This window comes from Oryzias latipes, chromosome 2 (genome assembly GCF_002234675.1).
Source record: "Oryzias latipes chromosome 2, ASM223467v1".
NCBI lineage: Eukaryota > Metazoa > Chordata > Actinopteri > Beloniformes > Adrianichthyidae > Oryzias > Oryzias latipes.
Genome location: NC_019860.2, coordinates 16,316,877 through 16,334,471, shown reverse-complemented (window position 1 = coordinate 16,334,471; position 17,595 = coordinate 16,316,877). Strand labels below are relative to the sequence as shown.

The window sequence follows — 17,595 nt, the reverse complement described above, 5'->3', positions numbered from 1 at the left end:
GTTTTTAATGTTTTAACTGTGCTATTTCAAGCAACTAGAGGAGGGAAAGCCCCATTTGTGACTGACTGGTTACTGGGCCAACAAGCTGATATCAAACTAGGACTATACATTAAACTGATGCACTGAAAGTGACCAGAATAGAAAAAAAATTGTTTTTGTTGATAGTTTCTACAGGCTTCGATCTGTACTCTCAGTTTTTAAATTGGTGGTCTTTCAGGCTCAAAATTTGAAGACAAAAAAATACGTATGGGTAAAAGTTACGAGGGATGCCACAGTTCTGACTTTAAAACCAAATAGTATGTTATGCCATTGAACTGAATCAAGGGGAAGTGAACTATTGCATCCCCCCTGCATGCGTGTACATGTGTCAACAATGAAAGTGTCAAACACCTTTACTGTTTTATTTCATCACACTGCAAAAGCAAGCCCCCTTGAAATAAGTCACATTCTTAAAATTTGAAAAAATGTCTTAAAATACACACAAAAATTATGCTAATGATGCAAGAAAAACAGTCTTACCAAGAATGTTTATTTTGGGAAAAAAATTCTTGTTAGTAAGACATGTTTAACTTACAATATTTTGCAATTTAAAAAGTGACAGAAAATAGGACAATTTTTCTTGAAAAACAGTTATTCTTTTCTTTTAAGGCTACATTTTTGCAGACCAGGCTTAGTATACCCCAACTGACAATAGTTATTTGCTTAATTAGCCAATTAGTTTTGGTTTAACTTTCAATGGGCATTCAATTGCCAAGCGTTTTGTATGTAAATCCAAAAACAGTAATAGAAACTGAACGCAGAAGCCCAAAACCAATTTACATTGAGTTTTCATTTAAAGCAGCCGCTTGAATGCATGTTACCGATGGCGGTGTGAACGTAGCTTTACACCGGCGCCAACCAATAACCACCAGGAGCAATGGGGTTCAGCGTTCTGCCCAAGGACACTTGGGCAAAACCGAACCTGTGGCCTTTCGATCAGGGGTTGAGCACTCTACTTCTGCACCACGGCATTATAGCAGACAGTGACGTGCGGTGATGTTAATGGCTGGTGAGGCACTGACGTCAAAAAAGCGCAAACGTTATTATCGTCTTACCTTTACTTGTAAATAAAGTCCATACGCCGCTCCTTCTGAAGAAAATGACTTGCCGCTTGCTATCACTTCTTCTAGTATTTTCTAGCATCATAATCTCAGGGCTCACCGGCGCCCCCTAACATGAGGCATGAGAACTGCTGGCCTCACCCAGCAGCTTTTTTGCCGGCGTTTAGCGCTCAGCACAAGAAACACGTCCCTCACATACAGTTATTTATAAAAACAAACACTGTACATCATATACATCTGCTAAATTATATAAACTCAGCTCATATAGTACAAGTGATTGAACCGAAATCCAGAGAGACAGCAGTACCGTCTGACGGCATAGGTATTGCGCAATCCAAGGTGAGGCTCAGCGGGCTGGTGCCTCATCGCACGTCACTTCTTAGTATCTGAACGGCAAATGCGGAAATTCAGCGATTTTGAAAAGAAAAACACCTTAAATGGAAAATGACTGCAAAGCACAAATTACTGATTAAATATAATAATTGAATTTAGTTTTTCTCTTTTCTTACCATAATGACAGGTGAGGCACAGCCTCACCTACCTCTCCTGACTGCACATCACTGATAGCAGACATTTTTCTAACCAACACTCTGCTCCCACTCAACCTCCTGCTCTGCTTCTTTGTTTAAGGTTCCTCTGGCTTATATCCCTAGCAGGTACAAACCAGGATTATTGGCCCACACCTGCCAGGTGAGCAAAGTGACTGAAGGTGATGGAAAAGGTGCCGTCCAGCAGCAGATCACAACAATTCTCCAGTGTCCTGTCACTCATAATTGGAAAACTTAAACTTTTGTGACTACTTCAGGACATTTTGTGAACTTTGTTTTAATACCTATAGTAACAGTCCCAAAGTATTTATCAGTCCAAAATGTACATGGATGAATGTCAACAGGGCTTGGTTCAAATACATCATCACAAGCTGGAAACATTCCAGTGATGAGCTAAACTTTTCCTCCAATATTTCATGCTAGCTGACTGCGGCAGCTGGGCTTTCTCGGGGGCGCTGGGGTTGTAAACCCACTGGGTCCAAAGTAAAGCTGGTGGAAGTTGGGATTTTAGTCTCCACCAGTATATTTGAAATAAAATATTTGCCGTTGTTATCTGCAATTTCTGCTCACAAAACCAGAGAAAAAAAAGCAGCTGTTTTTAGGGGCTTGTTCTGATAAAAACATGGAATTTGCCCTCAAGTACAGAATCTTTTATTTAGGTTTTTCATTGATTGTGCCTTCAAACCCTGACTCTGAGAATTACCCACGAAAGTCTGGATAATTGTGCCTTCAGGCATCAGTCCTTGCAAAAGCAGCCAACTATGATTCACAGAAAGTAATCAGTTGTTATCTTTTTGACATAATTCACCTTGTAGACACACACACACTCAGAAAAAAAACAAAAAAACATCAGATGAAGGTAAACGAGAGCCACAGCAGCTCTTGAATCAACACAAAAACAAGAACTTTTTTTTAACTGATAACTTATTTACGTTGATCCCAGACATAGCAGCTTTATGTGGGTTTTTTTTTTCTAAAACAAAACTAAATTTTATTTAGATTTAAAAGATTTTCTAATTAGAGGATAACGTTGTTTAAGGCTGAACCCTGTTAGCAAACATGATAATATTGTGTAAAAAGACTAGCGGCGTACAAAATCACAGTTTACTAACTAAAAATATAGTGGAAGCTGTCATCTGGGATTTTTCACAAACCGTAAAAATCAATTTCTGTTCTCGTCAAACTTGTACTTTTCCAACAGTTTTCGCTTTTAATTGTTCATAACCAACAAAGATTTGCAGACTTTTCTCTTTTCCAAATACAGTGAAAACGCATTTGGATCTATTAAATCACATGGCTTAATAATTTGGGACACAATTTGCTCTATAAACCTCATTTTCACACTACGTTTTTGTTTGTGATAGTTTTTAAAACGCCTTTGGTCTACCTGACAAGCCTCCCAGCAGGCATCTGGATAATGAGCCAACATTTTGCCCAGCGGCGCGAGGCGTGCATCATTTTTCGCTACGCAGCAGTTGGGTCAGGCCGCACGCTCGGGACGGGGAAAGAAGGGATGCTGCAAAAAAAAAAAAAAAAAAAAATTAATTAAAACATGTGATGCGGGAAGATGCACCCACTTATTTTATGTAAAGTTACAACAATTGCCTGCTTGCTCCGAGCCAATGGTCCCGCCCACAACTTAAGAGGGGAATTTCTAATGAACTTTGCCGCTCTGGAGAAACTATGTCCTATGTCTTTTTGGCTAAAAACCACATAATTATGCCTAGAAGACCACTGAGAAGACTTTTTCAATAGATCCAAAATAAGATCAGACCTTTAAAAACACAACGTACCTTAATATCATCCATGTTTATTAACTACATTGGGGGGGGGGAAAAGTCTAAGCCCCCATTTGCAGGTGTTTCAAAGTATTTTTCCATCCTAAAAAAAAGTCGCTTTCAAGTCTTTAGTATTAAATTAAATTAAAAATTGAGTCCCACTAAGGATGAGTTTAGCACTCAGTTGCTCGTGTAGGAGTTATTTTAGGCCAGGGGTCGGGAACCTTTTTTGCCGAGAGAGCCATAAACGCCACATATTTTTAAATGTAATTTCCAAAGAGCCAGACAATAATGTAGTGTCCCTTTCCCACACTGAGGCACGGAGACTTAACCTCTTTTAAGGTTCTTTATTCTGGTTACTGCAGACCACAACAAACGCTGTACAATTAATTCAGCAACTTCTGAATCTCTCCAGCGAGACATGATGAGAGCGCTTCTCCTAACTTTATATTCCCCTGCTCCCGCTCCAGCCCTTCCATTTCCCTTATTCGGCCCATAGCTGAACCCCATTGGTCCAAATTACCTAACAACAGGCTGAGCGACAGAACTGAGAGCCAATCAGATCTCTGCTTGATGCGTTCCAGAACTCCAGAACTTATAACTCGGCCTAACAGACAAGTTAAACTCAGTCCGCGACAATATGTTTAAAACTAAATATACAAATGAATGTGTGCATTTGATGTAATTTCAACATTTTTAAAGTAGAATAAGTCTGTGGATTCTTTTCAATAACATTGTTATGCTGTTGCTAATAAATGATGAGTATTTCTCGTGGTAGTTTTGCTGATGGTCTAGTCTGGTTGATCCGTGGTGAGTTTCTGCTTCACGCAGGCGTTGAGACGTTAAACGTGGTCGTAGGTTGGTCTGAATGTTCTTTAGATGTGACAAAGACTGCTCACATGCAGACGGGGAGCCAGACACACACGCCACAGTGAGTGACAGGCAGCGGGTTTTACGTTTTTATAATCCCTGCGCGATTCACCTGCTGCCGGTCCCCACAACCCCTCACCCCCACCCTCTGCTTTCTTCCTCACACATCCCGTCCCCACAACTGCGCGCTCTTTCTCAGAGACGGGAGCGCGCAGTTTTAGCCCCGGCAATTCACAGGTTTTCAGCTGGCACAAACTCTGTGAAATAATAGATAATAGTAAACTGAAAGTGCTGGCGCAGATTTCTCTCTCTAAGCACCGCTACTACTGCGCGCCTCTGGCATCGCATCGCGCCGAGGACTGGTCTAATGAAAAAAAAAAAAAAAGTATAATTAAAGATTTGTCTGCGAGCCACATGTGACCATCAAAAGAGCCATATATGGCTCGCGAGCCATAGGTTCCCGACCCCTGTTTTAGGCCCTCCGTCTATTGTCTCAGCCTTTCTTATTTTGCTAAATGCTGCAATATAACAAAACAAGGTGGTTAATAATAGCCACAAAAAGCAAAAATAAAGAAAGCTGTCATTTTTATTTTCTTCCATTTCTCCTAAAATTCTGCCATACTTAAGTTGTTTTACCTCCCTCCACACACAAATTCTTTGCAGAAAAATGTGTTTTTACTTTGGAAAAGCCCTCCTCATTCATTGTAACAGCATTCATGATAGGTGTGGTCTTACCTGTCGGTATCATCCACTGCTGGCTCCAGTGTGTGGCAGCGTGCATTCAGCATTCCTGCTTAAGTTTCACCGTTAACTGCAATGATAAATGATTGACTCAATCATTGAGTGTTTTTACTAGGGCACGAGGGCTAAAAAGAGGAGGAAAACAAGAGTTTCCTCCTGAGCTTTTGGGTCGACTTGAAGTAAATCACATACTAGTATCATGTCTATCACTCACAAGATGCTACCGTCATCACTTTGCCGTTTCTATTAAAATAAATTGGGACAGGTTTGTCACTCCCATAACAGCGTTAGCATTGTAACGACTAGCAATAGCATTCTACTTTTTTGTGAATTAGTGCGACTTTCAACAAAGTTACATTCAAACACCCTTAAAATTGCCAAACTTTTGAAAGGTTTGCTGCTAAGAACTTTATTTTTTTACCTTTTCCTGCTGCTACAGTTCTCCAAAACTACTATAGTCCGTCTGTCCCGTTTTTGCTTTGGTCTTAAATTTCAAACTAAACGGCGGCCTCGCGGGCGGACATGGTGGTCAATTTGACTCCCTCATGGAATGCTCCATTGTGGTCACCTGAAGGGGGGGATACGACACATATCACACAGGCTTTTGAAGTTATTTAATTGCAATGGGTTTTCAAATGACGTGGCAAATAATAACATAAATAAAAACATTATAAGTAAACAGATTAGACATTTTTATAATCACGGAGCTCCAGAATAGATTGGGGCCCAAAGCAATCGACTGCTCTTATCTAATGGTAAATCCCTCCTGAGGGGCATTTTGCTGTCACCTTCACATTAAAAGACCCACTCCGATTGTCTTAAAATCGGGAGTTTAGTGTTTTTAACATTTTCTTGTTGCACTTCACGCGCGGTGGGAGACATTTATAAACAATATTAAGCTTTAAATTGCGTTTTAGAATATTTGTTTATTCAAATGTTGTGAATCAGGAGCAGATGAAAAAAGGAAAAAAGCTTGTAGGTTTGACATAGGAGCTATAACCTCAAGCCTAAAGCTTCCTCCTGTGCTCCATTCTGATGCATTCACTTGTAGACTAATATATCCATGTGCCTTTGTTTTCCTCGTCTTGCCTGCCATTTTTGTTGCACCAGTAAGGTTAGGTTAGGGGTATGAGGGTCTGTAAACTCAGAGGTGCGTTTCTAAAGAATGCATCCGCTCTGCAGAAACTATGTCCAAAAAAACTACACAGGTTGTTTTTTTTGTTTTGGCTAAAAAAACAGCATAATCATATTTAAAATTCCACTGGGAACACTTTGCAGATAGATGAGAAGATGATGGGACTTTAAAATTGAAGAATTTCCTTCTCTTTACCTCTCAAATTGCACTAATATTGACCCATTCTAATAGAAAAAAATCAAAATAACTCTTGCTACTTTTTTTCTTTTTCAAGGTTTTAGTTACAGGGCAATATAGGGTGAGAGCTAAATGGGAATGTCACTTAAGCTAATTTTTTGAAAAGAATTTGTGTGTTTGAGGTGACTTGAACAGTTCTCTGGTTGCTGCATGGGAACCCAAAAGTACCCCAAAACCCATTAAAACATTCATCAAATTTGATTGTAACACTGGTTCATTGTGAGCCTAAGTAAAAAAAAAACTTGTTGCCACACACAGAAGGATTTGCTTTAGGGAGATATTTGAACGCATTTAACGCTGTTACCATGGAGTCAAATAAAGACGAGGCCCATCAGAGTTTTACACGACGCGTGAAGCAGACCTGTCACAACAAAAGCATCCCGCAGCATTCAATTGCTTGAAACAGGTCAGGTCTTGTACCACGCCGCCTCTCACAGTGCTGTGACCTCTTTCAGTGAAAACTCTGTAACTTCAGCAGCACAAACTTTGCATTATGACTCTTTACAGAGCGATAAAACTTTGTCCGATAGTTGCAGAAAATGTGTTGTTTTGGGAGAAACTCTTAACGAGTGTTTGCAATTTTCTGATTCCTGCGTTTCCGAGGGATAATCAAGGAGCACAGAACACACCAGCCAAGGAACACAGTTATCTCAAGTCATCAATCATCAGACTTTAGTTGAAGGTATGCTGCTTGCTCCCCGTATTGACTGTGTCACGTCATAATGCTTCACGGGCGTACAGGATTAATGCCAAGCCTTTTTTCTTTCCATCACCTGCAAGCACACACAGCCCATTCAAAGGAAAAACAAAATCAATGGAAAAAGACATCAAAATTGCCACAAAAAAAGAAGCAATTTTTACTTTGAAAATGAGCACTCCTTTGCTGTGTCTGGTGGCATGAATGCTTGCATGAATTCAGACGTGTTCAATCCTGAAATAGTAGATGTGTTTAAATGTGAAAAACTCTGCAGCAGTGAGTTTTGACTCTACCTGCGAAACATTTGCTTTTATTTTTTGTAGTGTGGCCTGCACAACCTGCTGAGAAAGATGCTTTTTTTTCTATTTTTAACATGTCTGTTAGTCTGTAATTTTGATTTTTTGTCATGTATTTAAAAATTAAATCTGTAAATGGATACATAAAAATATGACTATGATCATTTTTACCTATTTCCTTAATCAAGATGGACCATTTTTTTAACAGAACAGTGATTAGAGACTCTTTTTAACAGTGGTTTGTGAATTATTTTAGATCAGAAAGCTACTGGAAATTCTATTTAAAAAAACAAACAAAGTGCAGGGTGACTCATTTGTCTGTGCTCAAAGACTGTCCTAATGCAACTTTAAAGACACTAAACCAATATTTTCGAGTTTGTTCTAATCCATTTGGGGTTTTTTGAGAGTTTTTTGCAGGAACCGACCAAAATAACATGGAGTGTTTGTACATCTGTGTTTACATCCTGATCATCTCCATTCAAAGCGTCAAGCCACTCGGAACTCAAGCTTCATCTGTGCTTTTTTTTTTTTTTTTAAGTAATGTTGATTCCTGACACTTCATAATACAAAGAATAAAAATAAAACATTGTAATTGTCACAAAATGACATTACTGTCATACCTGTAAGCTTCCCTGTTGTGGATTTGAATTTAAACATTTTTTAAAGTATATAATATGAAGTAAATTTTGCTTGACATTTTAAAAAATTAAAAAAGTATCAAGCAAGAATATACGCAAATCATTACCCTTCCACCACTGTGCTTTACAGTTGTTGCAGCCTGTTTTTATTATAAATGAATATTCATTTATTCATTCATATTCTTCTTGGTAGTAATTCTGCCAATAGAGTTGCTCAGTTTTATTTTTTATAAATCAAATTATTTTCATTTTAAAATCTCACCTAAAACATAATCTATGTGCTTGACTGTCCTATTAGAATTCCCAAATGAAATCTTTTAAGTTTTTTTCTTGTAATAAATTAACAATAAATAACACCAAATACCACCATGAGTGAGAGATAAACGTTTGGAAAGGGGGGGGGGGATAATATTTGTCAGTAGACGCATCAAAGATGTTTAAGTTAAAAAAAGAACATAAATACAGGTGATACACAAAAAAGAAGTAATGTAAGACGCCATAATACGATGCCACTTCAATTGGAAATAAATTGACATCTAATCTTTTTAAAAAGTATTTGATAAATTACTGCAAAGTGTTAAGTGTTAAGCACAATATTGGAATAAATATTAGCATCTTGCACACACGGTCTTGGGCCTTCTGATATTCTTTTAAAATATGAATCCTCGCGGACCCTGAGGTCCTCCGGTGCTGGCCTCTTAGTTGTTCCTAAGATGAGAACCAAAACTCACGGTGAGACTTCGTTCTGCCATTAAGGTCCTGGCCTGTGGAACAGCCTGCCGGAGAACCTCAGGGCCGTAGAGACTGTAGAGGTCTTTAAGAAGAGGCTTTTAGTTGACATTAATTGCTAATTTACTCTATTAGTTTTAGTATAGGCTATTATATGTATTTAATTTCATTTTATGCATCTTATTCTCAATTTTATGTTTTTGTAACCCTTGTGCTATCCTAGGCACTTTAACATTGGGAGTTGGGTCATCTAGACCCACTAGACAGTGCTCTGAACCTTTTTTCTTCAATGATTTGTGAACCTCACTGGTGTCCATGGATTACATGAAATATTTCCACCTTTATCCACCTTTGTCATGGTAGGGAGAACACGTCAATGTAAGGGTGGGGTCATCTGAGATAGCACAAGGGCTAAACATCTTACCCCTTTAATTTTAGTATCTTATCATGATTTTAGCCCCAGTGTTTCGTGTGGGGATCTTTTCTGCCAGGACTTGCCGGCTCGGTCTGTGGATGTTGCTGCAGTTGGCACCCTTGCTGGGGCAGCTGGAATTTAACTTTGCAGCTTCACGGCTGTGAAGTGGACCCTGTTGCTGTCCCAGTTCTGGTGGGCACTGTGGCGATGCTCCTATGGCCAGGCTGGCTCCTGGTGTGAAGAGATTCCCAAATACGGTTTCCTCACAGCATAGCCAAGCCTTACTTTATATTTTTTATTTTATTTTTTTAGAAGTTACATAGTCATTATTCTTTGTACTTGGGGGTCATGGGTCGTATGTTTTAACGGAGGGGAGTGGGAAGGGTAAAGGGTGGGTTGGGTTTTCACTGTAATTTTGTGAGTTTTTTTGTTTTTAATTTTAAAGGGATTCGAACTGCGCAACTGCATGAGAAGCGCTATTTTATAAATAAAGTTTGGTTTGATTTGATTTGATTTAAAGCTGTGAAGTTTGCTAACTGAGGCTTGCTAGTCTTAGATGCAATCATTCACATTGTAGTGTTTTTTTTTTCAATTCATTGGCAACGTTTTGATTCAAAACAATTCACTTATTTTTAATCAGAAACTTTCTTTTCTAGCAACTTCATTTGCTAGGAATTTGCATCTGTCACAATTTTTGTTTTTTCCCTTCCAATATTTAACAACAATCCTGAAAAAACTGGAATCAGACACAGTTTCATAATTTCTGATTAAAAATCATTCAAGTAAAAGATAAAACTCAAAGAAAAAAATCCTTTGATCATTTAACCTTTTAATATTTAAACAAGAAGCATTTGAGACATTTATGCAAAAAACTCTGTCAAAGGTGATACAGCAGCACCTCCTGGTGGCACACTGTTGGTATTACAGCTTGAAATACAGAAATCCTGGTGGGTTCAAACCAGTTTGTAAAGTAATTAAATACAAATTTAGACAGAACTTCTGTCGCTCTGCAGAAACTATGTCCTCGAATACAACAGTTTTGGGGCTAATGATGGCATCATCATAATTAATTTAGTGATTATCTTTTTCAGTAGATCAAAAAATGATCGCAGAGGGATCCTAAATCATTTTAAATTATACCACCTTGTATGCATTTATGCTACATTTTCTTTGTTCTTGTTTTTTTTAAATTATTCTTAGTCTTTTTTTCCCTCTGCTTTCAGTTGCTATGGTGACAAACAAATTTCCCACGTGTGGGATCAATAAAGTATTTCTGATTCTGATTCTGAAATATCCCAGCAACATTACCAGCAACATGGTCCAATTTGGACTCGCCTGACTAGCCTACTGTTGATTTCAAATGAGTTTTGGCTCCAGGGGACATGAAAGCATTTATGGACTATGTTAAATTGTGCCTTAATGGGAATGATAGAGCTTTATTTGACATATAGGGAGGGTCACATTTACCCTCTGCCCATGAGATCAAAGACTTTAAACTTTAATCATCAAAAACTTTCTACCTTGTCCCTGACGCACAGAGATTCCCTAGGTTTTTTTTTTTTTTTTTTTTAATCTTTTGGGTTCTGTAAGTAAAGAGATTTGCAAAACCGTTTCAGAAACTTTGGTCTTAAAATGTCCTACACCCTTCAAGTGCACTCTTTCAAAACAGCCTGTGCCCATCTTTGCCTCTTAGAGAGTTTTCATGTATAAACACAATCCTGAGAAAGATAAGTAACTATAAGGAGAAATCATGTAAACAGACAGATTCTTTTAAAATATGTGAACCATATCATAAGTAAATATCCTCTCATCTTTGCATGCTTATGTGAGGAAGCAGTTACCATGGTGATCGCATAGCTATTTTCAGCCGTTTTTTTTTTTTTTAATGCTGGGAGGTCAGTCTAATCATCTGTGATGTTTCTATGTTGGTGCTTAATAACTTGAGTTTGTAAAAGTTCATCCCTGTCTTTTGCTGCTCACTTTAGGGGTCGCCCCCAATCAATACACGCACCCCCACGAACGTCCAACTTTGATCTTCCTCCAACATCAGCGTCCTTCTATCAACGTAGTCACTGTTCCTCCATTTCTTTCTAGATCAAACCGCCACCCCTCTAGCTGTTTTGTCCACCTGCTCTCTACAAATCACAATGTCATCTGCAAACATGATGATCCACAGAAATTCCTGTCTAACCTTCTCTGTCAGTCTGTCCATCACCACAGCAAGCAAGAAGGAGCTCGCCTACAGCACATCTCACTGCCACTCCAGACCTTCTTATATAAAACAGCAGCTCCTCTCTCTGTATCCTGCCATATTTTTTCTCTAGATCTACAAAGTCCCAATCTAGATCATTCTGATCTTCTCAGTTCTTCTCCAGAAGCATCTTCATTGGTGTGGAACCATGCTGTTGATCACAAATGCTCACATCTGACCTCAGCCACAGCTTCCACTACTCTTAATATGATGAGTATAAAAAAGAAAAATCAAAATTGTTTTGTTTAGCTGAATTAAAAAATTAATAGAAATTAAGTTTTGCTCCTCCTGTTTGGACAACTTTGCTGTAAACTCTTTAAAATAAAACCATGTTAAACTAGAAACAATGGCTCCAGTTGCAGTGCAGGTCCAGGTTGTACCATCAGTTATTTGGAGTCACTAACAGTGTGTGTTCTATGTTTCAACTGTCACATAAAAAAAGCCAAGAAATCAGAAATTTTAGATCGAAAGTGCTTTATGTTATCTTTTTTAATTCCCCTTATTAAAATTGTACTTTTGTTATTTTTTTAAAATCATAAAATCAACATTTACATACAGTTTGTTTTATTACTTGAAACCTTCTAATTAGCTAGAACATGGTGGCAGAAAAAATTTTCCAAACACAAGATAAAACTACAAAAGAAACGAGTGCAAACAGCAGAATTAGGCATTTTGTGGTCAATAAAGGTTAACCGCTGGTGTGATGTTGTTGTGAATCTGTGGCTCGATAAAAATAATTAAGGGCTCTTCCTTCAAAATAAAGTTGCACGCCCAAATGAGTAGATTTTGGATTCACCCAAACACACAGGTCAGCTTTGGTGGAGGGCACGGTGTCAGCTGCTCACATTCACGCATGCGTCGTGTCGCCACTTCAAGTCGTGCGCAGGCGCAGTCAGCACCTCCGGTCACTCATTTATAAAGCCGAAGCGCTTCGTCTCTTTCCACCTTCAGCCATTTTGAGCATGTTAGGAGCTGTGGGACGCTGCTGCACCGGGGCTCTGCAGGCTCTCAAGCCTGGGGTCCAGCCCCTGAAAGCCCTCACCGGCTCCCCCGCGGTTCTTTCACGTGAGTCCCGCTAGTTTGCCTGTAACGTGAAGTGTCGCATTGACGTGGAGGACGCACGAGAACGGCTAACATTAGCAGTACGCCTGGGACGAACTAGGCCTCAAACGAAAAACTGTCAAATTTAAAGGCATTTTAGCCTCTTATGAAATTGAATTTTAATAAAGCGAACGCGTATTCTCGAATTATAAAGAGTCATATCGTCACTGTTTATCAGAACTTCTACTTTAGTTGTGTTTATTTGTATGACCTTTCTAATGACACAAGGCGGCGTTAGCATGCTAAGTTAGCATCACTTTCTGCAGAATTAGCCAATCTCTGGAACGCTTTTCAGCTATGTTAACCAAATCATAAAGCGTAGTTCAATTAATACGTATAATATTACGAGTTTATAACGTGTTGCAACATTAGGTAAACATTGACGCATTTTGAATCGCAGCAAATGGTGCTTTCTTTTTAAAATCATAAACATTTCGTTGCAGTTCTTTTCAGATCGGCACCGACCAAGTGTTTTTATTATTTGTATTTTAGGTGTTCTTGACGTTGGGGTTCAGGTGTCAAAGGTGTCTGCTCTCTCCTGAGTCGTGACATTGACGTTAGCCCGGACAATCGGGCACCTCACGTGCGCCTCTTAAGCTAACTGGGCGCAGAAAGTAGCTTTTGGAATCACTTCATCATGGCGTCCTCTCCATATTTGTGCTGTTTGTGCATTTTTGAATATGGAAAAACGATGTTTCGAGGACCTAACGATGTTTGGGAGTGCTTATGATTGCTTGAAGTGCTTTAAATGTCACAAAATTACTTTGTAAAATTCCAACTTCTCTGTATTCATCCGCAGGCAGGGACTATGTTGCTCCTGCTGCAGCTGCTGCCACCGCCAATGGGCGCATCGTGGCGGTCATCGGCGCCGTGGTGGATGTCCAGTTCGACGAAGGGCTCCCCCCAATCCTGAATGCTCTGGAGGTTGCAGGCCGCGAGTCCAGGCTCGTCCTGGAGGTGGCTCAGCATCTTGGTGAGTGGCAGCCGCCGCCGCCCTCGAGGGCTCCCGACGCCGCCTTTGGATTCTGATGAACTGTTGTGTCCAGGCGAGAGCACGGTGCGCACCATTGCCATGGATGGTACTGAAGGTCTGGTCCGTGGGCAGAAAGTCCTGGATACCGGAGCCCCCATCAGAATCCCAGTGGGTCCGGAGACCCTGGGCAGGATCATGAATGTGATTGGCGAGCCCATCGATGAGAGGGGCCCCATCACCACCAAACAGTGAGTTCAGGATACAGAAGTTTGCGGATCTTAAATAGTGTGTTTTTATTCAAATGCCCCTCCCCTGCCTTTAGGACGGCACCCATCCACGCTGAGGCCCCCGAGTTCACAGACATGAGCGTGGAGCAGGAAATTCTGGTCACTGGCATCAAGGTGGTGGACCTGCTGGCCCCCTATGCCAAGGGAGGGAAGATTGGTACGGCCCTGTTTAGATGACAACTTTGCAAATCTGCTATTTAAACACAAAAATAAAAGCTTAAATTGAACTCTAAGATAACTTTGACCTCAAAAATGAGACTTGTTCTTGTATAATGAAAGAAAGTTAGCTAACACGTGTTTTGAAATGAAAGAAAAGTGATCTCTGGTTCTCACGGGTTTTACTTGACGAATGGCGTCCTCAGGTCTCTTTGGTGGTGCCGGCGTGGGCAAGACTGTGCTGATCATGGAGCTGATCAACAACGTGGCCAAGGCTCATGGTGGTTACTCTGTGTTTGCCGGCGTGGGCGAGCGAACCCGCGAGGGAAACGACTTGTACCACGAGATGATCGAGTCTGGGGTCATCAACCTGAAGGACACCACTTCCAAGGTGCGACTAGTGAGGAGCCTCTGTTTTAAAAGGGGGGAGAAAAAAAAGTGAGCCTCACACTCGTTTCCTGCTAGGTGGCGCTAGTGTACGGCCAGATGAACGAGCCCCCCGGCGCCCGTGCCAGAGTGGCTCTGACTGGACTCACCGTGGCCGAGTATTTCCGTGACCAGGAAGGTCAGGATGTGCTGCTCTTCATCGACAACATCTTCCGCTTCACTCAGGCCGGCTCAGAGGTGAGACCCGTCGCGTGGGAATCTGGCGAGGAGCTCCCGCTTCCTGTCTGACTCTTAAACTGCTTCTTCCCGCCCTGAAAGGTGTCTGCTCTGCTGGGCCGTATCCCCTCCGCCGTGGGGTACCAGCCCACTCTGGCCACTGACATGGGTACCATGCAGGAGAGGATCACCACCACCAAGAAGGGTTCCATCACGTCTGTGCAGGTGAGGAGTTGCTCCTTCCTTGTGGAACGTCCAGGGTAACCACAGGAGGCTGAGTGTCGTCTGCTCCTTAGGCCATCTACGTGCCCGCTGATGACTTGACTGACCCCGCCCCGGCCACCACCTTCGCTCACTTGGACGCCACCACTGTATTGTCTCGTGCCATCGCCGAGCTGGGCATCTACCCCGCCGTCGACCCGCTGGACTCCACCTCCCGTATCATGGACCCCAACATCGTTGGTGCCGAGCACTACGATGTCGCCCGTGGCGTCCAGAAAATCCTCCAGGTTTGGATCCTCAGCCCCTTCACCCGTTTGCTCCTGCAGAACCTGGATATTAAACTGATTTGCTTCTGCAGGACTACAAGTCCCTTCAGGACATCATCGCCATCCTGGGAATGGACGAGTTGTCCGAGGAGGACAAGCTGACCGTGGCTCGCGCCCGAAAGATCCAGCGGTTCCTGTCTCAGCCCTTCCAGGTGGCTGAGGTCTTCACCGGTCACATGGGCAAGCTGGTGCCCCTCAAAGAAACCATCAAAGGCTTCAAAGCCATCCTAGCTGGTGAGAAACGCCTCCTCCAAACCGCCCTTCACAGCTTCCCGCCGCTTCTCTAATAAAGCTGATGTGTCTCCGCAGGAGAGTACGACCCCCTGCCCGAGCAGGCCTTCTACATGGTGGGGCCCATCGAGGAGGTGGTGCAGAAAGCAGAGAAGCTGGCCGAAGAGCATTCGTAAACGCGTGACCCAGTTGTGCTCAGCGGCACCTGTTTGTAAAACATATGTCAAAAATACCAATGTCCTTGTCTGTCATCCTGAAAACAAAGTTCTATTTAATGTTAGAGGAATAAAACTCTGTCTTTACACAAACAACCCAACAGAATATCATCTTATTTGGACCCAATAGCTTCATCAGGAGGATGTATGTACTAACTCTGTCCACAAGGGGGCAGTCTGGTTTTTGCACTGTGTTGCAGTTTGTTGAGTTGAATAAAACGGTGGACAAAGATGGGAATTCTGTCAAATATCATTTTAGATTTAAGGTTTGGGAGCTTGATGACCAGACTAAGACCTGAAGTTTTTCAGCGTTATGTAGGAACATTTACACCAAATGAAATCAGCTGTTCCAATTTGTAGGTAAACGCCATTAAAAGATTTTTTTTTCTGAACTGGTAAGATGGTCACATTCTTAGAATTGCCACCCTTTAGGATCCATAAAAGACATGAAATATTTCAGAAATTATAGTTTGTGAGAAATGTAAGGCTTGAAGTTCGTGGATTAACAAATCATTGGATGTTAAATGTAAAAAGGTGGAAAAGTTTTCCTTTAAATGTTAGAAATACAAAAATTTAAAAGATTTACTGTTTTATAAGCCTTTCAAATAACAATCCTCAGCAGTGACATTGTAGCTCCATGTCAGATTAAAATCCTAGTTAAAATTTTTCACCTTAGCTGGTTCAAGGGGCTGATGCCCTTCAGTGCCTGCGTTCCTCCACACGGTGGCGCCCTTTCACAACAATGACATCGTGCAAGATGACGTTCAATTTAAAATAATTTTATATTTAAAAATTAAACTTAAAAAAAAAACTAATAAAATATAAATTTACAAATGTGACGGAAGTGTAAAAATAATTAAATTCTCTACAAAAGCATTCAACTTGAGAGGGAAGCTTGGTGTAAAAAAAAAAAAGGGCATTTCATAAACTGCAATTCAAAAACGCATTCTAGTGTTTTGAAAAGCTTCTGTCTTTGTGAACGAAAAAGGAAAAACTGATCTAAGCTGCAGAGGAAACACTAAACGAAGTAGAGCGAAACCGAACCTGTTTTAATTCAATTTTTTTTGTTTGTTTTGATGATTTGAAGTCACGCTTTGAGTTCAGGTTTAGTTCGATCATCAGAGCTGCTTTTTGTCCTTAACCCTTGTGCTATCTTAGATGACCCCACCCTTGCATGGACGTGTTCTCCCTACCATGACAAAGGTGGATAAAGGTGGAAAGATTTCATGTAATCCATGGACACCAGTGAGGTTCACAAATCAATGAAGAAAATGGTTCAGAGCACTGTCTAGTGGGTCTAGATGACCCCACTCTCAATGTTAAAGTGCGTAGGATAACACAAGGGGTAAATAACCTAAGGCAAATTTTTCGGATGTCTCTTTTTTTTTTATATCCCTTGTGCTATCTTAAATGTAACGGACAAGTTACAAGACTAAAGTTGTAATTTTTAATAAAAAAGTGTGATATTACAGGAAAAAGTAACATTTTGCTTTTAACCCTTGTGCTATCTTAGATGACCCCACCCTTACTTTGACATGTTATTCCTACCATGACAAAAGATAAAGGTGGATAAAGGATTTCATGTAATCCATGAACACCAGTGAAGATCACAAATCATTGAAGAAAAAAGGTTTAGTGCACTGTCTAGTGGGTCTAGATGACCCAACTCCCAATTTTAAAGTGCCTAGGATACCACAAGGATTAAAATCTAAAGATAATCCAGCCTAAACGGTTTAATTTATGTTACAGACAATTGAGGGAAATCCAATGGACATGACATGGTCCATCAATCTGCTTTAGTTATTTTATGTTTTTTCTTCCAAATGTGTTGAATCATTTAGATTTTCCACGTTTTTCAACTTAATTGATAAAAACTCTCCATTTCACTTTTAAGATCTGTTGACCTTATTTTGAAAGTGAAAACTTTATTCAGAAATGTCATTCTGTTTTGAGGATATTGTCAGAATACTTTAAGTTTAACTCCTATGAACTAAAAAAATTAATTTGTAACTTTTATGTTATCACATTTTTTTTAAGCATGAAAGA

At 40.5% G+C, this 17,595-nt stretch overlaps 1 protein-coding gene and 1 long non-coding RNA gene across 2 annotated transcripts; one reads left to right on the top strand and one right to left on the bottom strand.

Annotated features, from left to right (window-relative positions):
- Nucleotides 1-1,600: 1,600 nt before the first annotated feature.
- Nucleotides 1,601-5,605, bottom strand: LOC111949085. Its single transcript, XR_002875122.1, has 3 exons — nucleotides 5,459-5,605; nucleotides 5,032-5,107; nucleotides 1,601-3,164 (listed from the first exon to the last, which is right to left on the bottom strand). It is a non-coding gene; the product is annotated as an uncharacterized LOC111949085 (long non-coding RNA).
- A 6,695-nt stretch (nucleotides 5,606-12,300) lies between these two features.
- atp5f1b (ATP synthase F1 subunit beta) lies at nucleotides 12,301-15,783 on the top strand. Its single transcript, XM_004066557.4, has 10 exons — nucleotides 12,301-12,500; nucleotides 13,336-13,509; nucleotides 13,583-13,757; nucleotides 13,832-13,953; nucleotides 14,159-14,343; nucleotides 14,418-14,576; nucleotides 14,658-14,780; nucleotides 14,852-15,064; nucleotides 15,136-15,337; nucleotides 15,413-15,783. The coding sequence occupies exons 1-10, from the start codon at nucleotides 12,398-12,400 to the stop codon at nucleotides 15,508-15,510; spliced, it is 1,554 nt and encodes a 517-aa protein (XP_004066605.1). The 5' UTR covers nucleotides 12,301-12,397; the 3' UTR covers nucleotides 15,511-15,783.
- The last annotated feature ends 1,812 nt before the right edge of the window (nucleotides 15,784-17,595 follow it).